The sequence below is a fragment of the Hyperolius riggenbachi genome, chromosome 6 (genome assembly GCF_040937935.1).
Source record: "Hyperolius riggenbachi isolate aHypRig1 chromosome 6, aHypRig1.pri, whole genome shotgun sequence".
NCBI lineage: Eukaryota > Metazoa > Chordata > Amphibia > Anura > Hyperoliidae > Hyperolius > Hyperolius riggenbachi.
The window spans coordinates 244,821,498-244,844,648 of NC_090651.1; the positions used below are offsets into that span (position 1 = coordinate 244,821,498).

Genomic DNA, 23,151 nt, shown 5'->3' on the forward strand with positions numbered 1-23,151 from the left:
ATTTTGTTTACACGAAATGGGCTACTTGAAGTTTTACCAACCTCCTTAATCTTTACACTGTCCCCACCCCCCTCTCCACCCCCCATAATGTTAGGCTCCCACTGTCTTTTTACCTTATCTTGTCTACATATTGAGACTTTATCCTCCCGCCTCCCCCCAGATCCTAGTTTAAAATCTCCTACAGTGCTTGGTGCAACAGTAATACTAATTAGTTTTGGCAGAACCTCACCAGAGGAGCTGGTAGGTACTATCAGTAAAGAACCTCACCAGAGGAGCTGGTGGGTATTATCAGTAAGGAACCTCACCAGAGGAGCTGGTGGGTATTATCAGTAAGGAACCTCACCAGTGACAAGGGCTCACTGGTGAGTAGAGTGGTCAGACAGATCGGTTCGGCAACAGACAGGAGGATACAGTACAGAATCGACAGACAGAGACAGGGCGAGTATCAGGCAAGGTTGGCAACAAGATCAGATGGGCAGAGGTACCAAATCAGGAGACAGACACGGAACGGTAATCAGGCTAGGGTTGGCAACAGGATCAGATAGGCAAAGATACAGAATCACCGAGAGTAAGATTGGTCAGAACTAGCCAGAGTCATACACAGATAATAAGCAATAATAACAGTAGTAATAATGATTCCTAGTCTTGTGTGAAATCCCTGGTTTCCTCCCAGATCAAAGCACACCAGATCTATCTAAGGTCTGAGCGCTAACACGAAGTATTCACGACAGCAGACAACTAGCAAGTGAAGCCGAGAGGCTTAAGAAGCGGAAGAGATCCCCAAGGCTCGCCCACCAGCCTCAGGAGCGGCGAGCGTGCCCTCTGACGTCAGCCGACCAGCCGGTCAGCTGACGCGCCTCTTCCTGGCATAAAGATTTTGACAGCGAGCGCACGCACGCGCTAATGTACCCCTGAGCCTGGCAGAGACACGCGTCCTCGGCGTACTAGACGCCTGGGAAAAACTAGCAGGCAGGGACCCAGCAATAACTGCGGTGGACCCACCGTCCACCGCAGCTGACATGCGATTACTCCCCACACCCGTCCTCGGCGTGCTAGATGCCCGAGGCGCAGGGAGACTGGCAGGCAGGGAACCAGAAGCAGCTGCGGTGGTACGGCTATCCACCGCAGCTGACATGTCACTATTCATTACAACACAAGCTGAGACACTGCTGGCAGTGTTTACATTATCTTCTTGGTTTTCTTATCAGCTACTCTTGTAATCACTTCCTCAAGATCGGCATCAGTGCAAAGCTTCTCACTGAAGAAGAAAGTACTGTGTTTCACTGTTTTAAAGCTGTGGTGCTACCAGGGTTTTTTTCTGGTAGTAGTTGTTTTATGCTTTAAAGAATCTTTTAGAGCATAACAGTAATGCTGTGTTTCATACCACATTAAATTGTGGCACCCACCTCATGGGCATTCGATGAAGCTTGCTCCTTATATCTGCACCTTTGAGAAAGAGATGAGACTAAGCCCAGCTTATAATTAGGCTCAAAAAGGACCATAACAGTTTGATCACTTCTAAAGCCATGTCAAGAGAGTTATATGCTTCTGCCAAATAAGACAGGGTGATCTTTCCTCTCCTCTGTACCAGCAGTTTTCATCCTCCCTGACCAACCATTCCAGTAGTTTGATATCCCTTTATCTTTGTTCAAACATCAGAAGTGCAGTAAATAGCTTGGTGTTTTTTTCTCTGAGGAAAGAGGGAGGGCCAGGTGTCAGAAGTGGAGTGATGCGGGGTCTTTGGGACTGCTTCGTGGGTCAAGACACCGCAGGTAAATATAACTTTTCATTACAGCAGCGCTGCAGGATTTTGTATTTTAGGATGGAGATACTCTTTAAACTGCAAAAACAGAAAGGAAAAAAAAACAAAAAACATCCAAGAAATTTCTACAATATTACAAGTGGCAAACTCTACAGTTTGGTACATCCTGAGAACGAAAGCAAGTGCTGGTGAACTCAGTAAAGAAGAAAGACCTAGTCAACCACAGAAGACAACAGTGGCGGATGATTGCAGAATGATTTCCATGGTGAAGAGAAATCTATTCATAAGAGTTAGCCAAGTGAACAACACTCATAAAGGGGTAGGCGTATTGATATCAAAGTCTACCATAAAGAGAAGACTGCATGAAAGTAAATACAGCAGGCACACTGCAAAGTGGAAACCACTCATAAGACTCAAAAACAGAAAGGCTAGATTTGACTTTGCTAAAGAACATCTAAAAAAGCCAGCACAGTCCTGGAAAAACATTCTTTGACCAGATGAAACCAAGATCAACCTCAACCAGAATGATGGCAAGAAAAAAAGTAATGAGAAGGCGTCCAAAGCATACCACATCATCTGTAAAACACAGGGGAGGCAGTGTGATGCCATGGGCCTGCATGGCTGCCAGTTGCACTGGGAAACTAGTGTTTATTGATGATGCGACAGAGGACAGAAGCAGACGAATGAATTCTAAGGTGTTCAGAGACATACTGTCTGCTCAAGCCCAGCAATTCAGTCATATTGATTGGGTGGCGTTTCATGATTAATATGGATAATGACCCAAAACATACAGCCAAAGCAACCCAGAAGTTTATTAAAGCAAAGAAGTGGAAAATTCTTAAATGGTCAAGTCAGTCACCTGATCTTAGGCCCACTAACAAGCAGCAACTGGAAGCTGCTGCAGAAAAGGCCTGGCAGAGCAATAAAAGGAGGAAACTCGGCATCTGGTGATATCCATGAGTTCAAGACTTCAGGCTGTTATAACCAGCAAAGGGTTTTCAACCAAGTATTAAAAATAAACAAATTATTTAGTTATTTAACTTGTCAAATTACTTTTGGCCCCTGAAATGAAGGGATAGTGTTAAAAAATGTTTTAGTTGGCCGGGTGCACTGTATTAAAATGGTTCTGCTGCCTAAAATTCTTTATCACTTTAGATTGCTTCCTGTCCGGATCCCCCCGCACTATTTGAGGCTGTTTCAGTATAAAATAAATACATTTATCTGGGGCAATTCCAGACCTAGAGTCGCTAGAACCTCAATATATATACCCAAACCTACTGGAGGATTGGGAATCCCCAACTTGAGCGCGTACTATCAAGCAGCCCAGATTGCGCCAATGGTTGGCCTGTATAGAGGGTCAGATATGCCACAATGGGCATTAATCGATATAGCCCCTGCAGCCCCCTTGTCAGTGCAATGTCCCATTTGGCTTCCACCCAAGCTTCAGCCACCCCTACTAAGCAACATAATGAAACACTGCCTACGGGTTTGGGACTCTCTCAAGTATTCCTGAAAACTGCTGTCTCCACTTTTGCCAATAACCGATAATCCTCTCTTTCTCCCGGCTTATGAAGACTCAGTAGCTTTTCGTTGGTGGGTCTCTAATAATTTATTAATTGTACATCATTTAATCGGTGATTCAAAGGTGGTCAGTTGGGATTATTTGAGAGATAAGTACCAAATCCCTGGCTCAGAGTACTTTAGATATTTGCAGTTGCGACACTGGATTAATTCCTTGCTGAAGAATAGCTCAACTTCCAGCATATCTTTATCATTATTTGAAAACGCATGTCTTTTGGATACTAGGGTCTCTGGGCTCATAAGCAAGCTGTACTTGTCTTTAATTACCCCTACCCCCTCCTTCTCACATGGGTATGTAAAAAGATGGGAGACCGATCTGAAAGGTACCCGTACTATAGAGGAATGGTCACATGCTTGGCATAGCCTTTTTCATCTTTCTATCAATCTTGGCCTTGTGGAAGCCTCCCTGAAGGTGATGATGAGATGGTATTTGGTTCCTACCAGATTGACGCATTTCGGAGGGGATGATAAATGTTTTCGGGGTTGCCAATCCAGAGGAGACCTGCTACATACCTTTTGGTCATGCTGCTTGCTCTCGCGCTTCTGGTCCAAAATCTATCGCTTGATACAGGCTGTCTTCCATACCCAGCTGCGCAAGGACCTGTGGTCTGCCTTGCTACACTTTAAGACAGACTCTCTTACTAAAAGTCAGGAAATTCTTCTTCAATTTATTTTTGTGGCTGCTAAACAAACAATAGCTAGAGCCTGGAAGAAACAGCTTGTACCATTTGAAGAAGTCAAAAATAGGGTTTCCGGGTACATGATCCAGGAGCAGCTGGCAGGAATCCTTCTGGATAGGCGCCCCAAGGTCGACAAAATCTGGGAGCCCTGGAAGTTATATTTGACAATCACGGGTAATGGGTAGCCGGATGGACCACTTAACTATTAGCAGTGGGATCTTGGACTAGAGAATGTAGGCCATGGTAAGGACCAGATTTCTCCTCTCTTTCCTTTCTTCTTTTTCTGTCCTCTTCGTTTTTCTTCTTTCTTTTCCCCCTTTCTCTTCTTGTTGAAGGTATCTCTGCCCTCCCGTTCTGTTTCGGGTGGGGCCCGAGGCTCCTCGAGCAAAGTCCTCAGATTGGGGATCGTGTTCACTCTGGAACACTGGATTCCCACATCTACCCTGAAATGGGGGCTACATAGTCCCTCTTTATAGGACACTCCATCACGACTTCATTGCGGATTTGTCGTGCATGTACAATTGCTAACTAACTGTCAGTCATGATGTTCTGTCCCAATGAGAAATTTGTCCTGCATTGTATGCTGTATAATTTTTTCAAACTTCAATAAAACTGTTTGAAATAGAAAAAATGTTTTAGTTGCCTCACAATTGTATGCAATTGTTTTGTTCACCCCGCTGAATTAAAGCTGAAAATCTGCACTTCAACTGCATCTGAGGCGTTTCATTTAAAACTCATTGTGGTAATGGACAGAACCAAAATGAGAAAATAAGTTGTCTCTGTCCAAAGACTTATGGAACTGTAAATGTGTTTTCTTTTCCTCTCAAGTTAAATTCAACTTTTTCCATGAAGACACACTTGGGAGTAGGCAATAGATGACTAGAGATGGCTTGATCCTCAGATTTTGTGTTTGCGGAGGCGAACTTCCGCAAAAGACAGCGAACCGGCAAACTGCAATAGGCTTCAATGGGCAGGCAAACTTTAAAAACTACAAAAACACTGTTTCTGGCCACAAAAGTGATGGAATAGATGTTTCAAGGGGTCTAAAACTACAGATTATTATTTTTTTTTTATTATTTTTTTTACACAGAGCAGGGTTATAATCCCTAAAGGGCAGAAATCACATTACATTCCTAAATTGGAGGCATAAAGTGCTTTAAAACATCTTGTGTGTGTATACATCAATCAGGTAGTGTAAGTAGTGTACTGCTTTACACTGACAAACCAAACTCACTGTTTAACGTACCGCCGCAAACAGCAGCAAAGGCTGTTTATATTTGTGTGCTGCTTTTATTAATGTGTGCATACCATTGGTGTTTGTGTTTTGTGATCAAGTGCCTTCACAAAGCAGTTGTTCCTAGTTGGGTGTTGGGCTTCCCACGACTCTGGTATCAGAGGCACACACAACAACAAAAATGCCACACTGGTGAGCTTTGGAATGTTGGCATTCGGGTGGTGGCAACAGCAGGTGTTGAAGGGCTTGTTGGCTGGATGACCCCAAGTGTATCACTAAATGCATCATGTGTGAATAACTCCTCTGACACATCAAGTGGAGCAGCTGTGTTGCTAGTGGTAGTAGTGTTAAGTTTTTGTGTGAAACCAGAAGCTGAGCAGGAGGAAGAGGGAGTGTCAAGGAACCCAGCACAACCTCGAAAATATCTGCGGGGTGGCCTGCCTCTGCCTGTTATTTTTCCCATATTGGGGGTATGCAGTACTACTAACAATATTCAATAGTGGTAGACCGTGTGTGTAATCACAAAGAGGCACGCAATCAGTGTCAAATACACAGCAGGTGTGTGTGTGTGTGTGTGTGTGTGTGTGTGTGTGTGTGTGTGTGTGTGTGTATATCACGTTGAATGAAGTCCTAAACACAGCTCTCTGTTGTCTCATCGCACCTAACCCCCCCCATCTTAATAATGGTGGCCATACATGGTACAATTTTTTCATACTATCTTAACATTTCTATGTAGTATAAGGGTAAATTAAGTGAATATACTGAAAGGATAATTTAGACAGTTCCCTTAGATCAGGGATCCCCAACCTGTGGTCCGCGGCCCACTGGTGGTCTGCAGGACGCTTTCAGTTGGGCCGCGGGACTGTCCTCTTGCCCCCGCCCCCTCTGCAGCCGCCGCTGCTGTTATCTCTGGCGGCCGCTTGGTATCTTACATTCCCCTTCTCTCCCTCTTGTCAGCGTGACGTGTGAGTCACAGCAGCACGCCCTGCAGCTGCTGTGACAGAGAGGGAGAAAGAGCGGCTTCCTGTAGCGGCGCGCTGTTACTATGGGAACCGCTCTCTCTTTCCTGCTTCCTCCCTCTCCATCACAGCAGCAGCGGGGCGCGCTCCGGCGAGAGAGAGAGGGGAATGTAAGCTAGTAGTGCCCCAGTATAGCTAGTATAGTGCCCAATTAAAAACTATAGTGCCAGACACTCTTTGCCTCTGTGAGACTTTTGAGTGTATACCTTAGCAGCACCATAAATATTGCTGGCCTGCACAGGCTTCTGCAGTTTCATAAAATAACAGAAGCTTTCTTTAAATGTTAGGAAGTTAGAGTTTGGTACAATGTGGTACAAATAAGCTTGGTTACCTGCAAGTCTAGTCGCTGTGCACAAGCGAGAGGTTAGTCTGGTGAGCCACATCTTGTAATGAGGGTCAGTGGACTCTCAACTGGAAAACAAATATGATACAGATTTAACAATTAGAAATACATACAAAGGTTTCCTTCCTCTAGCATAGCTGATCTACATGTTTTGTGGAGGAGAAGCAGGTGAATTCAAAACACATACGCCCCCAAAAAATCCATTGTGGCTAACCAATATCTCCCCAAACACAGAGGATAAGGGGACACCTGTACAGACATCAGTCTGTCAGCTTTTCTGATCATAATTCATTATCTCCAACAACAGTAATCTAATGTCTCTGCAAAGTTTAACTCTAACTTCCTTGAACAGTGCAGAAACCATTAGCAAGATGGCAGCTGCCATACATGAAAAAAAACACAATCACTAGCACCATATCAGCTAGGGAAAATAATGTGACAGTTAAAGGAAACGTGAAGCAAGAGGTATATGGAGGCTGCTATATTTATTTCCCTTTAAACAATACCAGTTGCCTGGCAGCTGTGCTGATCTATTTGGCTGCAGTAGTGTCTGAATAACACCAGAAACAAGTATGCAGCTAATCTTGTCAGATCTGACAATGTCAGAAACACCTGATCTGCTGCATGCTTATTCAGGGTCTATGGCAAAAAGTATTAGAGGCAGAGGATCAGCAGGAATGCCAGGCAACGGATATTGCTTAAAAGGAAATAAATATGGCAGCCTCCATATCCCTCTTGCTACAGTTGTCCTTAAACAATACCAGTTGCCTAGCAATCCTGCTGAACATTCAGGCATCAGTATTGTCTGAATCACACACCTGAAAAGAACATGCAGAAAATCCAGTCAGGTTTTTGTCAGGAACCTCTGATCTGCAAGCTTGTTCAGTATCTTTGTCTAAAAATATTAGAGGCAGAGGATGAGCAGGACTGCTGGCAGCCTCCATATCCCTCTCACTTCAGTTTTCCTTTAAAAGACACTGAGCCCAATCCAATTCACTGTTTCTCCCAAGTTTTCTCTTAGGTAATATTTTCACATTATACTTTTTTTTACCTACTTTTTGGTACTTTTTCAATTGCAGAGTTCAAAAGTTATTTTAAACAGAAGATTAAAAAAAATGATCTCCTAGGAGAAAACTTAGAAGAAAAAGTGAATTGGATCAGGCCAACTGTGCTTAGCATTGGCTGCTATGATAAAATGTTGGTCTATGGCTAGTGGTAGTAGTAGAAAGAACCATGCTCTTTTTGGTCAATATGGTGTGATCAGTATCCTGTTGGCTCTGACTGACACAATCGTTTGTAGTACTTTGCTGATCAGCAGGGATGCTCACCGGATGCTCTCACGAGTAATTACTTGTGAATCAAATAAGGTTTAATTGGCGCAGGTGTGTGGCGGGGATACAAGGGGTTATTTGCCCATAATTCCGTGATCGGCTCTGCGTTCCAAAGAGCTTGCACACGTCCTATTGGTCGCGTTGCAAGCCTCTCACCGCTGCACTTCCATCGGTGTGAGGTTTTTCTTGAAGGAGGAAGTGCAACGGTGTGAGGTTTGCAATGCGACCAATAGGACGCGTGCAAGCTCTTTTGAACGCAGGGCGGACGGCGGGAATTATGGGTAAATAACCCCTTGTATCTGCGCCAATTAAAATAGCGATCATCGCACTAAACACAGAGTAATTTTCTGTGAATTTTAGGGAATGTGACTTTGGACCCTACATTCCCTGGATGGAATTGCTTCAAAAATAGGCAACACAACTGCAATTTTGGCAAATCACGATCGCTCCTGTGAAATCACCACCATTAACCAGGTTAATGTAGGGGGTTAATTGACTTTATTATCTTTATAAATTCTTTGTGCTGATGAGAAAGTTCTGAACAAGAATCTCTATTTATGCCCTACTAATACCACTTAAGGACCGCATGATTTTTCTGTGATCTGTGCTGGGTGGCCTCTTCAGCCCCCAGCACAGATCACGTTGCAGGCAGGGCAATCAGACTTCCCCCCTTTTTTTCCCACTAGGGGGATGTCCTGCTGGGGGGTCTGATCGCCGCCGGCTATCTGTGTGTTGCGGGGGCTCCTCAAAGCCCCCTCCCTCTCCTCCTCAGAATAGGATCGCTGTCCTGTACCGCCTTAGATAGGCTTCAGCCTATCAGATGCTGGCCAATCAGAGGCCGGGGATCACCCACATCTGATAGGCTGAAGCCTATCTAAGGCGGTACAAGACGAATCGCAATCAGAGGCCGGGGATCGCCGATCTCCTTTACGGCGCTGCTGTAACAGCAGCGCCGTACGCTGTAAACACTGGGGATTTCTTCCCCGGGTGTTTACATTTAGCCTGCGAGCCGCGATCAATTGGCCGGGCGGGACCACGTGATGCCGCATGCGTTAAAGAGTATGCATTACGGCATCACGGACGCCAGAGTGAGCTGCACAACGCGGCTCACTCTGACGTCCACATCAGAGAGCACCAGGCATTGCGTTAGGGGCACGTTATGTGCCCTATAACGTCCCCTAAACGCAACGTCCTGGTGTGTAAGTAGCCTAAGTGACCGCAACATAGGAGAAAAGCCATTTATGGCTCATTTTACTCTGGAAGAAATGTACTTATTTGTATGTGTTTTAAATTTTAAGATTTTCGCGACAGTTCCTCTTTAAAGGACTTCCGAGGCCAAAATCCGGCCCCCAAATGTAAAAAAAGTTATCTACCTGTATGACTTTCTAAGGCACGGAGGACGCCGTCCGCGCCCTCCGTGCCGTTCCGCCGGGTCCCCGCCTCTCAATACGACCCCGAATGGCTCCCGACCCCACGGCCAGGGTCGGGCTCTGCTGCCTGTATAAAGATGGCCGCCGACCCTGGCCGCGGCTGCGCACTCCGCATGGCCGCTACTGCGGCTGCGCAGCACTAGGGCCAACCCCCCGATCCACGCTACAGGAAACAGCCTGTTGCGTGGATCGGGGGGTTGGCCCTAGTGCTGCGCAGCCGCAGTAGCGGCCATGCGGAGTGCGCAGCCGCGGCCAGGGTCGGCGGCCATCTTTATACAGGCAGCAGAGCCCGACCCTGGCCGTGGGGTTGGGAGCCATTCGGGGTCGTATTGAGAGGCGGGGACCCGGCGGAACGGCACGGAGGGCGCGGACGGCGTCCTCCGTGCCTTAGAAAGTCATACAGGTAGATAACTTTTTTTACATTTGGGGGCCGGATTTTGGCCTCGCAAGTCCTTTAACCACTTGAGGACCCACCCTTTACCCCCCCCTTAAGGACCAGCGCTGTTTGTTGGGATCTGTGCTGGGTGGGCTCTGCAGCCCCCAGCACACTTCAGCGGGCACGCAGAGCGATCAGATCGCCCCCCTTTTTTCCCCCCTATGGGGATGATGTGCAGGGGGGGTCTGATCGCTCCGGTCTGCAGGCATGTTGCGGGGGGGGGGCACCTCAAAGCTCCCCTCCGCGGCGAAATTCCCCCCCTCCCTCTCCTACCTGTCATGCCCAGTGATCCGGGCTGCACAGGACGCTATCCGTCCTGTGCAGCCAGTGACAGGACGTCCCCTGTCACATGGCGGCGATCCCCGGCCGCTGATTGGCCGGGGATCGCCGATCTGCCTTACGGCGCTGCTGTATGTGTCTCCTACATTTACATTTTGTCTGCGAGCCGCGATCAGCGGCTCGCAGGCTATTCACGGAGACCCGCTCCGTGATCTGACAGGAAACGGCCGCTCGCGCGAGCGGCCTTTCCTGATTAATTAGGGAGGCACCTGGCGATGCAGAACTGCGTCTCTGGTCCTCCAGCTACCACTTTGCCGCCGCACGGTATGAGTGTGCGGTCGGCAAGTGGTTAAAGAGACACTGAAGCTAAAAAAATTATGATATAATGAATTGGTTGCGTAGTATTGATAATTATTAGAACATTAGTAGCAAAGAAAATATTCTCACATTTTTATTTTCAGTTATATATTTTTTTATAACATTTCATCACTCTAATATTTGCAGTTTACACACTACTCAGCATTCTAAATGATTTTACAGAGCAAGCTAGTGAACTTTTGAACTGTTCTCTGCAGGAAAAAAACAACAATACAGTGCCAGACACTTGAGGTAAAAAGCTTCAGAAGACAGAGCTCTCTGTAACTTTGAAAGTCATGGAGCTCAATGGCTTTTTTGCATAGAAAACAACTGGAGTTTCTTAACTCGTCCTGTACTGGATACAATAGTAGACATAGTTCTATGCTCCTAATGTTTTATTTCTTAGCTGTACTACACATACAAATCATATCATAATTTTTTTCCGCTTCAGTGTCTCTTTACTAAAGTATATTGATTCAGCTTACCTTTCTACTTCTACAATTAAGACTGTATTATTTATGGGCACCTGTAGGCCTCAGTTCAACTTATGCAGGGAACACAGTTGCTGGAGTTGTGCCCGTTTTCCCGTCTGCAGCACTGGCCATTGAATTCAATGGCCCCACTCAGGAAATGTACCTGGTTAGCATTTTTCCTCTGGATCTTAAATCGACAGCTTTCTGCTTATTTCCAAACGTTCATAATTACAATGTATTCTGCCTCCTGTGGAGGCTGGATTCACAGTGGTCAGCTGCATAACACGTGCATTAAAATGAGTGTGAACTGCAATAGAGACTGGACATAGACTTTATAACAAAGCCTGCATGCACCGTGGTAAAATAAAGCAATCAGTTACAACGCTGTACTGTGACCAGGCCCATAGAACTGTATGGGTAGTGAGTTGACATGCAAAATTATTCTGCAATGCAACTGAGCACTGTGAACTAGGCTGGAGCAAAAGTGAAAAAACTGTGTGCAGGAAACTCGCGAAAAAACAACCCTGCGGTGTGTTCCCTGCTTCAAATGTGTGTTTTCATACACAGCTTTCTGAAACACCATGCACATTTGGACAGGAAAACATGCTTGTGTCTCCCACCTGTTCACGCACCTCCATTACCATACACCCATCCGATGGATCTGAGTGACCTCGACTTGCTTAATCTCCATGCTCCCATCCAGTGACTACCTTGTACTCATACTGTGCTGTGTGATCTGGCTTGCATGTATTTCTGTATTTTCTTATTGCTGTATGTCACCCCTAAATATTGTCTGTAACCTTTACTAATGTCCAGTGCTGCATAATATGTTGGCGCTTTAGAAGCACAATAAATAAGTAATAGCGATCAAAAGCCAGAACAACATTTTGGGCAACCCTCCACATTTGTTGATGAAAAAAGTCATTGCTTCAGATCAGCTCCAGAGTAAGGATTAATACAAAAAAAAAAAATTCAGCTTGCTCACCTCGGTCGTGTTTGCGCCTAGAAAATACAGTAATGCCACAGTGTCCTAAGGTAGCTTAATCAGTGTTTTTCGTATCCTTTAATTTAAAGGCACTTCTGAAGTACTAAGCCATGTCCAGGCACTTTGCCTGAATGAGATGAAAACGTACATGAGTGGCCAGCAAGAGGGATGAAGCAAAGATGGAAATTACTGGTGACATGTTAGTAAGTGCAGCATGTCCCCCTACACATCATGCTCCTGGATGCAGCATGTCCCCCTACACATCATGCTCCTGGATGCAGCATGTCCCCCAACACATCATGCTCCTGGATGCAGCATGTCCCCCAACACATCATGCTCCTGGATGCAGCATGTCCCCCAACACATCATGCTCCTGAAATGCAGCATGTCCCCCAACACATCATGCTCCTGGATGCAGCATGTCCCCCAACACATCATGCTCCTGGATGCAGCATGTCCCCCAACACATCATGCTCCTGAAATGCAGCATGTCCCCCAACACATCATGCTCCTGGATGCAGCATGTCCCCCAACACATCATGCTCCTGGATGCAGCATGTCCCCCAACACATCATGCTCCTGGATGTAGCATGTCCCCCTACACAACATGCTCCTGGATGTAGCATGTCCCCCTACACAACATGCTCCTGGATGTAGCATGTCCCCCTACACAACATGCTCCTGGATGTAGCATGTCCCCCTACACAACATGCTCCTGGATGTAGCATGTCCCCCTACACAACATGCTCCTGGATGTAGCATGTCCCCCTACACAACATGCTCCTGGATGTAGCATGTCCCCCTACACAACATGCTCCTGGATGCAGCATGTCCCCCTACACAACATGCTCCTGGATGCAGCATGTCCCCCTATACAACATGCTCCTGGATGCAGCATGTCCCCCTACACATCATGCTCCTGGATGCAGCATGTCCCCCAACACATCATGCTCCTGGATGCAGCATGTCCCCCAACACATCATGCTCCTGGATGCAGCATGTCCCCCAACACATCATGCTCCTGAAATGCAGCATGTCCCCCAACACATCATGCTCCTGGATGCAGCATGTCCCCCAACACATCATGCTCCTGGATGCAGCATGTCCCCCAACACATCATGCTCCTGGATGCAGCATGTCCCCCAACACATCATGCTCCTGGATGTAGCATGTCCCCCTACACAACATGCTCCTGGATGTAGCATGTCCCCCTACACAACATGCTCCTGGATGTAGCATGTCCCCCTACACAACATGCTCCTGGATGTAGCATGTCCCCCTACACAACATGCTCCTGGATGTAGCATGTCCCCCTACACAACATGCTCCTGGATGTAGCATGTCCCCCTACACAACATGCTCCTGGATGTAGCATGTCCCCCTACACAACATGCTCCTGGATGTAGCATGTCCCCCTACACAACATGCTCCTGGATGCAGCATGTCCCCCTACACAACATGCTCCTGGATGCAGCATGTCCCCCTATACAACATGCTCCTGGATGCAGCATGTCCCCCTACACATCATGCTCCTGGATGCAGCATGTCCCCCTACACATCATGCTCCTGGATGCAGCATGTCCCCCTACACATCATGCTCCTGGATGCAGCATGTCCCCCTACACATCATGCTCCTGGATGCAGCATGTCCCCCTACACATCATGCTCCTGGATGTAGCATGTCCCCCTACACATCATGCTCCTGGATGTAGCATGTCCCCCTACACATCATGCTCCTGGATGTAGCATGTCCCCCTACACATCATGCTCCTGGATGTAGCATGTCCCCCTACACAACATGCTCCTGGATGTAGCATGTCCCCCTACACAACATGCTCCTGGATGTAGCATGTCCCCCTACACAACATGCTCCTGGATGTAGCATGTCCCCCTACACAACATGCTCCTGGATGTAGCATGTCCCCCTACACAACATGCTCCTGGATGTAGCATGTCCCCCTACACAACATGCTCCTGGATGCAGCATGTCCCCCTACACAACATGCTCCTGGATGCAGCATGTCCCCCTACACATCATGCTCCTGGATGTAGCATGTCCCCCTACACATCATGCTCCTGGATGTAGCATGTCCCCCTACACATCATGCTCCTGGATGTAGCATGTCCCCCTACACATCATGCTCCTGGATGTAGCATGTCCCCCTACACATCATGCTCCTGGATGTAGCATGTCCCCCTACACATCATGCTCCTGGATGTAGCATGTCCCCCTACACATCATGCTCCTGGATGTAGCATGTCCCCCTACACATCATGCTCCTGGATGTAGCATGTCCCCCTACACATCATGCTCCTGGATGTAGCATGTCCCCCTACACATCATGCTCCTGGATGTAGCATGTCCCCCTACACATCATGCTCCTGGATGTAGCATGTCCCCCTACACAACATGCTCCTGGATGTAGCATGTCCCCCTACAAAACATGCTCCTGGATGTAGCATGTCCCCCTACACAACATGCTCCTGGATGTAGCATGTCCCCTACACATCATGCTCCTGGATGTAGCATGTCCCCCTACACATCATGCTCCTGGATGAAGCATGTCCCCCTACACATCATGCTCCTGGATGCAGCATGTCCCCCTACACATCATGCTCCTGGATGCAGCATGTCCCCCAACACATCATGCTCCTGGATGCAGCATGTCCCCCTACACATCATGCTCCTGGATGCAGCATGTCCCCCAACACATCATGCTCCTGGATGAAGCATGATAAAGGCACATCTAACAGCGCTGGCCAATATGAATTTCCCCTGTCATGATCTCTCGCAGGCACACATTTTACATACCTGACCTCAAACCATCAGCCACCAGCAGTTCCTTCTACTGTACTGTATCCTGTCCGTTCAATTCATTCTTCCCCAGATACTTTCTTCCAAAGAAGCAGTATATTAAAGTTCCGTGGGTGCCAGAGCTCCATCTAGTGACAATAACAAAAATAGCAAACACTTCCATAATTCTGAAGTCTAGCAGCTTCGGAGTTATTTTCCAGCGCGCTTCTTCTTGAATCACAGGCAATCGGGCATCTCTTTATTCTTGTTTTAACAATATTTTCCTAGTGTTCTTTCCTAAATTTTCTGAAGAATGAATGGAAACTGCATGGAAATCACGTTGTATATTGGCACTAATGTGTCTGTCTAGCACTGAGCGGCTAAGGAGCTATGGGCCCTGATGCAAGTTTTACATTGGGGCCCCCCAAACACTCTATACATAACAATTGATACAGAACCTGCCAATGGCAACTACAGTGTCAGAGGTGCTAGAAGGGAATGGGGAGCAGTTTAATGATTACCACTATTCAAATAATCTATTGAAGTCATTATTGTGAGCACAGGACCAATAGAGAGCTAATACTGCAGTTGAGGGGGGGACCCTTTGGGGCTATGGTTGCCACCCAGCCGGTATTCGGGCGGCAGGGCCTATTTTTTCATCAGAAAGCCGGTGCCGGAATATTTTTTTTACCGGTGTGGTGAAATTTTTTACTTTATCAGATTTTGCAACCGGTTGCACTTATTTATAGGTATAGCTATCAGAAAGTGCAACCTAGCCATTGACTTTAACCTATCTGTATCAGAAAATGCAACCCAACCAAACCCTATTCTCACACAGAACCCTCCCCTCTTGCTCAACTAATAACCCCCCTGGAGGGAACAATCCCCCCTCTTGCTCAACTAATAACCCCCCTACACAGTCATACACTGTCCTCTATGGCAAGGTGCAAAATATGATAGGTAGCAAAATTTTTCACTACACCGGCAGTGCATTTGCCGGTGTAGTGAAAAATTTTGCTACCCATCATATTTTGCAACTTGCCATAGAGGACAGTGTATGACTGTGTAGGCGTGGCTCCTCTCTGTTAACACGCCTGTAATTTTTTGCAACCACAGATCCCATTGAGCTAGAAGGGGGATTGTTCCCTCCAGGGGGGGTTATTAGTTGAGCAAGAGGGGGATTGTTCCCTCCAGGGGGGGTTATTAGTTGAGCAAAAGGGGGGATTGTTCCCTCAGGGGGGGGGGGGGGGGTTATTAGTTGAGGAAGAGGGGGGATTGTTCCCTCCAGGGGGGGTTATTAGTTGAGCAAGAGGGGGGGGATTGTTCCCTGGGGGGTGGGGGGTTATTAGTTGAGCAAGAGGGGGGATTGTTCCCTCCAGGAAGGTTATTAGTTGAGCAAGAGGGGAGGGTTCTGTGTGAGAATAGGGTTTGGTTGGGTTGCATTTTCTGATACAGATAGGTTAAAGTCAATGGTTAGGTTGCACTTTCTGATAGCTATACCTATAAATAAATGCAACCGGTTGCAAAATCTGATAAAGTTGCAAAAAATTTCACCACACCGGTAAAAACAAGACAAGACACAGAAGATTAATATTAATTTAAAACCTCCCCAAATTGCTGCCAGCCAGCTGCCAGCCAATGAGAGTGCTTCCACTGGCTGGGCTGGCCCGCCCCTCTCCTGTGCCTACACTTACACTAGCTGTTAGCGTGGCCGAGGTGTAGAAGAAGGAAGTACTGAGCACAGCAAGCAGAGTGTCTGCTCGTCCTTCTGCTCCTCCGCAGTATAGTGACACTTTGAAGTCCTGAGCGTCACACAGGTCTGTTTATCTTGGTCGGCTCAGTTGTGGGCGCTTCACTGACAGTCTGTCACAGTTCTCTGTCACAGGATTCTTACTATAGGGATTCGGGAAGGTATGTTTTGCTGTACCAGGACAAAGGCTAGTGGTTGTAAAAATTCCGGAGACCAGGAGGTGTTTAGTGAAAGCATGAAACTTTTGTGAAGGAGGCTGATAAGATATGCAAATTAACCCTGCAATCAAACAGGGCTTTGGAGCTTGTAAGTTAGCTGAATGGTAGCTACAGATGATTACAAACATTCACATCTGTAATGCTGGGTACACACGATGCGATTTCCCTCTCTATCGACTGGTCAATTGATTATTTCTGACATGTCCGGATCTCGATTGATACAGCGGTCGATTTCTCTAATGCTAAGTGTGCAAAATCGACCGCTGTATCAGTTGAGACCCAATCAAACATGTCAGAAATAATCGATCGAGCGAGAATTTGCATCGTGTTTACCCAGCATAAGGTGGCATGTCCATTTCCGAAATGGGTAAGGTGCTGCTGCGAAGCCGAATCACTATAGCTATGCCATGCACGGTTCTAGGGATTGAATTGCATGGTAGGGGGAACTGCTGCACTGCTGTCCGGATTGGCAAGCGATACAGACAGCAAGCTATTGTTTGAATAGGCGGCATTTTCCCATCTGCATATTCAGACTTATGCTGGGCATACACGGGTGGATCAGCCCTTATCAATCGAGCCGCTGATGGCTCGATTGATAATATCCAACAGGTCTGATGACCCGCCGGATCGATTCCCTGCTCAATCCCCCGCAGGCGGACAATAGCAGGGAATCGAGCAGAAGATAAGGAAGGGACGAGCGGGTATCGATCCGAAGGGACGCGGCGGGAGTCGATCCGGCGGCTAATCGAGCCGCTGGATCGACTCGTGTATGCCCAGCAGTAGTGGAAACAGACTTTTTTGCTTTTACAGCATAAGGGCTCATTTACATCATAGGCACTTCGGTGCGCATTTTGGCAGCACGTATGATGTGCAACACGCAAGAATGGCAGAAGTGCATAGACAGCACTCCTGGCATTCACATCATATGCGCTGCACAGCAGTGTGATGTGCTATCACACTGCTGCATACATTTTTTAGGAATCACAGCGCTGATCTCATTAACTTTGATTGTACGCTTTGCATCCAGATAGCACGGCCAGTCTGCATCAATGATGTGAATGAGCCCTTAAGCTGTGTTCCCACCTGCTGCCAGATCACGTGTAGTTAGCGGGAGCGGAAAGTCCAATGACCTCTCCAATAGTCCGCTGTGATCCGGCTTTAGCCCAGGGCAGATAGGCTCCCCCACAGGCGCAGAATGCTCCAGGACACGGGAGTGTGATGAGGGCGCATGCACAGAAGCCCAGCAGAATGGAGAGATATAGTGACAGAATGGAGGGGTCGAAGAGGATGGCTAGGGAGGCCATGGGTCTTGAGGAAGCCCCAGGTAAGTATAAATAGGGGCTAGTGAACCATCTCAGATTCACTTTAAAGAACAACTGAAGTGTGAGTTCTATGGAGGCTGCCATATTTATTTCCTTTTAAGCAATACCAGTTGCCTGGCAGCCCTGCTGATCCTCTGCCTCTAATACTTTTTGCTATAGTTGTTATTGGCATTATTAAAACACTTCTGCAGACCAGCAGGGCTTCCGGGCACCTGGTATTGTTTAAAAGGTAATGAATATGGCAGCCTCCGTATAACTCTTACTTCAGTTTCCCTTTAAGGTTAATAGCTATGTGTTGTATGTCCTGTTACAGCAGGGGCATAACTGTATAACCAAGGGCTCCTTATCAAACTAATCTTAAGACCTGTACACACACCAGATGAAACTTGTCCAAGGAGGCTGATAACAACCACCTCTGGTAAAAAGCGTGTACAGCGGCACCCAATGCCCCATGACTGCTTGGCCAGCGAACCACTTTTGCGGATCACATTGGGCAAATGACAGCAGATAGCATTGTTCTCCCTACTTAATACCCCTGCTGCACGACGTCACTCCTGCATCGCCCCCCAACATAGAACAGAATGCATTGTTTCCTTCCAAGCAAGTGACATGTCTGCACAGCCTTTGCCCTGCAATGTCGCTCGAGGAATTGGGTCCCAATAGCCTTTGAGTGACATTGAGCATATGAATGGACCTTTAGAGCCTTCTTAGCTTGTAAGACTCCATCTTGAATGTTTCTAAAAATACCCCTGAGCCAGGGTAAAATCTATTGAAGGATGCCCATTGTGGGCTAGATTACCTTTGTAGAAGTGTCTTGGCACTGCTCGTTATCCTCAGGGTTACCCCCATTAATCCACCAACCCCGAGCTACTCTAAACTGCCAGGCGTGGGTTTTGATCAGCACAATAATAGAAAATGCTTGTGAATGAGCACTTGCTTTTTTGGTGTTTGCACCATCTGGAACTTACACCAGCGCAGTTCTGATCCGCGCTCCATCGCTAGGGGGAGCCTCCTAGATTTCATATTTGACTGGAGGATTCTGTCAAATATGAAGGGGAACCGGAACCCCAAGGACAATGAGCAGGACCAGGACACTTCTACAAGGGTAATCTAATCTACAATTCGCTTCAATCTTTTTTTTTTTTTGTTCTCAGTTCAGGGGTTCTTTAAGTTAAGGAAAGACCTTTTTAAGGTAAAAGAATCTTGTAATTATGAAAAATATGTCACTGCTATAAAAGCCACTTACTGAAACAGCACCCGACTGACTGCAATAAGTAAAAAATATTATTTTGATGATTCACTGCATTTCTCCCTTGGGCAAAATTGCAGGACTGAGGCTGTACAAATGCATCACTAACCTGTAGGCTAGCGATGCATTTTGTTGCTATGCAGGAGGCCCAGATGCAAACTAAGAATGTCGGGACAAACCACTCCCACTTTTAGGCCACACCCCCAGACCACGCCCACAAGCCGGTATTTCCCCCCCCAAAAGGTGGCAACCCTATTTGGGGCCCCTCTGGCCCAAGGGCCCTGATGCAGTCGCAACCTCTGCAACCCCTATTGCTACGCCCCTGTTTCCAGACACACTTGAATTTATGAATTTTATAAACAATAGGGAACCCTCTGGAGCCTCCTCCTCAGCCCCACTATCACTAGTCAGGACACTCTTTTAGTTCACAGCCAAACTTCCCTTTAATATATAAGGTCGCATTCACAGGGGCACGTTGCAGAGCTGGGTTATAAAGTCTTACCGCACTGCAATGATAATCCTATGGGCCGTTCAAAGTCGCGTTGAAAATGTTACGTTGTGGTAACTCACTGCTTGCAGTGCGTTACCTCTTAACACAGACACGTTGCAACTTTAACGTCGCATTAAAATGCAACATTCCACTATGAATATGCTCTAAGTGCTGCCGTACTGCATCTGTGTGAGTAAAGCTTCGCCTGCACAGTAGCATGGAGCTGCTCATGGAGAAGTGGCTTCAGCTTACTGCATAGGCACAGTATGGCCCCGCTCATACACGGCGTGGAGTGCTGCCACGGGAACATAGACAATCGCTTCAATTCATCAAGCACCGCATTCGGTAATGCTGGAAACATCTGACTTTACCGAGCACTTAAGGAAATGTCAATTCATCAAAGCAGTTACCACATGAAAAGCTGAAATTACCGAGCAATGAGATAAATTACCGACTTGTACTCAACACGTCAGCAAATGTCAGTAAGGCCCAGTGCACACCGAGCGGTTTTTGGAGCGATCTGCCGGCCGCATCTGCCTATAAAAATGCTTGTCTAATGTATTGCAATGGGATGGTGCACACCGGCGGTTTGCGGTTTTTGCCAAGCCGCGTTTTCGGAAGCGTTTCGTCCTCAATGTAAAGTATAGGAAAAACGCAAACCGCTCTGAAAAACGCTACTTCAGAGCGGTTTGCCAGGCATTTTTGTTACAGTAGCTGTTCAGTAACAGCTTTAACTGTAACAATATGTGTAATCTGCTACACAAAAATGCACCCAAAACCGCTAGGTATGTTTAGAAACGCTCTCTAAACATACCTAGAATAGCTCTGAAATCAGCTCCCAAAACCGCTAGCGTATTGCGGATCTGCTAGCGGTTTTGGTGTGCACTGGGCCTAAATGTCGATTCATTAAGGTTACAGCATTTGGTAACACATTCTGTGATTACCTCCAGCTCTTCTCTGTCAGTTACCAACCAGCAGAGAGAGCGGAACAAAAGATGTATTCCTGGCACCCTTCGGTAGTGTAACCCTTTGAGTCCCTGTTTGAAAATGCAAAGATGCTAGTAATGATATCACCAAGCATGGTATGTGTAATGTCTCCAGGAAGTTCATCTAAGTTGTGGCAATTAAAAGAAATGTTAAGAAAGAGTAATAGACAGATTCAGAGCAGCAGAGGCAATATAACAAACAGTAAATATAACAAATGTGTACATCTAAAGGGATGTTGAGATGCCTCTATTGTAATTGCCTCACTGCAGCTTGTAATGACACAGAGAAACTCCAAGCTGCTCCACTGTTAGGCCTCTTTTCCTCTGTTGAGCTGTGTGCTCAGCAAACAGTTACCAGGCAGCAGTGAGTAGTTGTGAGAGTTTGAAAGGCATTTCACTGCATATCAACAGTCCGTAGAAAAGAGTCATGAACAGCCTTTGATGTATTGAAGCCAATGTCTGATATGTTCAGACAGACCTGTGCGCAGGACCAAGGGGTTGAAGAGGAGATGGGAAGCCTCTGCAGTCTGCACTATCTAAGTAGGAATCTAACTTTTTTTGGGGGGTGGGGGGGGGGGGCGCCTTGGGTCTACTTTGAAGAAGATGGCGGTTACATATGGGTCTGGACAAAAATCATGGATAATAGCTATGAGGATACATAAAAGGTCACATCTACATTCTCGATGTTCCATTCCTTCATAATCCTCATTTAATACGCAGCCCCTTATGTACCCCATTATAAGTAAACAAGCAAGGGTAGCCGTGCTCTCCCTGCTGGGGCGCAAAGGGAGAAGAAGCTGCTGAAGGGAATGGTCAATTTACATACAATCATTATTCCGCTGCACTCTAAACACACAGGACACTGCAAGTTTAGTAGAAATAAAAACCACTAGGTTGCAAAATTGTATTTGTTTGCAAAAATGGAGGATCTTAGCTTCCAAAATGGATGTCAGCATTTTGTTCTGGACCAATTCACCGGTATTGAGGGTCCCTCCATAGAATTGGTCCCTACTCTACCTACACCAGTCAGTAAGCAAGTGAATGCTCTTGAACCTGACATTCAACTTGAGGCAATATCAGTTTCTACCTTTAAAGGGAACCTAAACTGAGAGGGATATGGATGTTTCCTTTTAAACAATACCAGTTGCCTGGCTGTACTGCTGATCTCTGTGGCTGTAGTAGTTGCTGGATCACACACCTAAAACAAGCATGCAGCTAATCCAGTATGACTTCAGTCAGAGCACCTGATCTGCATACTTGTTCAGGGTCTGTGGCTGAAAGTATTAGGGCTCGTTTCCACTAGTGCGGTGTGCGTCTGCGAGACGCACGCTGGCACTGAGCTGGTGGGCGGGATCGCAGGCGAATCCCATCAGCTGGCACATGCATGGCTATGGGATTCGCAGCCTCAGCTGCGAATTCTGCGGGGGGTTCTGGCCGAATCGCTACAGCAAGCGATTCTGCCGGCGGCACCATTCTCCCCTATGGCAGAGCTTCCCAGTGCGATTCATGTGCGGGGAAACTCTGCGGAATCGCGGCAGTTTCTGCCCCAGTGGAAACGGGCCCTTAGAGACACAGGATCAGCAGGAGTATCAGGCAACTGGTATTATTTTAAAAGGAAAAATGCATATCCTTCTCAGTTTATGTTCCCTGGACAGCTCCAACCCTGGACACGTTTAAATCAAAACTGAAAAGCCATTTGTTTAGTCTGGCATTTATGATCGCATACATTTTTCCCCTGTGCACATCACTATATATACTGATCTGAGACAAGCTTATGCGCTTTAGGTGCGCAGGGAGAAAAACACTTTACATTGTTGTCTTTGACTCATTGTAAAGAGAACACATACATATAGATAGATCTGCCTAATTTCTCTAGAGAGCAACAAACTTCTCTACTCACCATTAAATAAATGGTTTGTGCTGGCATTGTGGTAAGAGAGTGACAGCATGCAGCCAGACCACAATGGCTGCTAAAACATGAGCACAAGCAAAGCATGCTCATCCCGCTAAGCTGGGTTTAAAGGGAAATTTACAAACATTGTCCTCAATTCATCAAAGTGCTTGAGTTAAAAATTTGTTTGTCGGTAATTTACCGCATTCGAAAATTACCGAGTCCTAAGTAGTATTCAGCATTTTTTTTTTCGTTGTCGGCAGTTGTTCGTTAAAAGATTGCTAGTGTTCGGTAATGTTGCGGTAACAATGCGATAAGCTGTCGGTAAATATCGAGACTAACAATCTTTTATCAAATAAAAGCCGTTTTCAAAGTGCATTGTGGGTAAGGAAGGTTAATTGTGGGCTACGGAGGCTTCCCTAAGAAATCACGTGGTTGGCCTTTTGGCGCCACTAGGGGTGTGTTAATGCCTTTGAAATGAATTTAAATTTAAATGTAATTTTAATTTAAATTAAAAAATGTATTTAAATAAAAATTAAAT

At 46.6% G+C, this 23,151-nt stretch overlaps 1 protein-coding gene across 1 annotated transcript in view; it reads right to left on the reverse strand.

Moving 5' to 3' along the window:
• The window catches only part of AURKAIP1 (aurora kinase A interacting protein 1), a 34,547-nt gene extending 19,721 nt beyond the window's left edge, over nt 1-14,826 (reverse strand). The window contains exons 1-2 of the mRNA XM_068242770.1: nt 14,723-14,826; nt 6,608-6,687 (exon numbers count right to left, since the gene is read on the reverse strand). Of these exons, the coding sequence (XP_068098871.1) occupies nt 6,608-6,659 (52 nt within the window). The 5' untranslated portion in view covers nt 6,660-6,687; nt 14,723-14,826. The remainder of the gene's footprint in view (nt 1-6,607; nt 6,688-14,722) is intronic.
• Between the last annotated feature and the right edge of the window lie 8,325 nt (nt 14,827-23,151).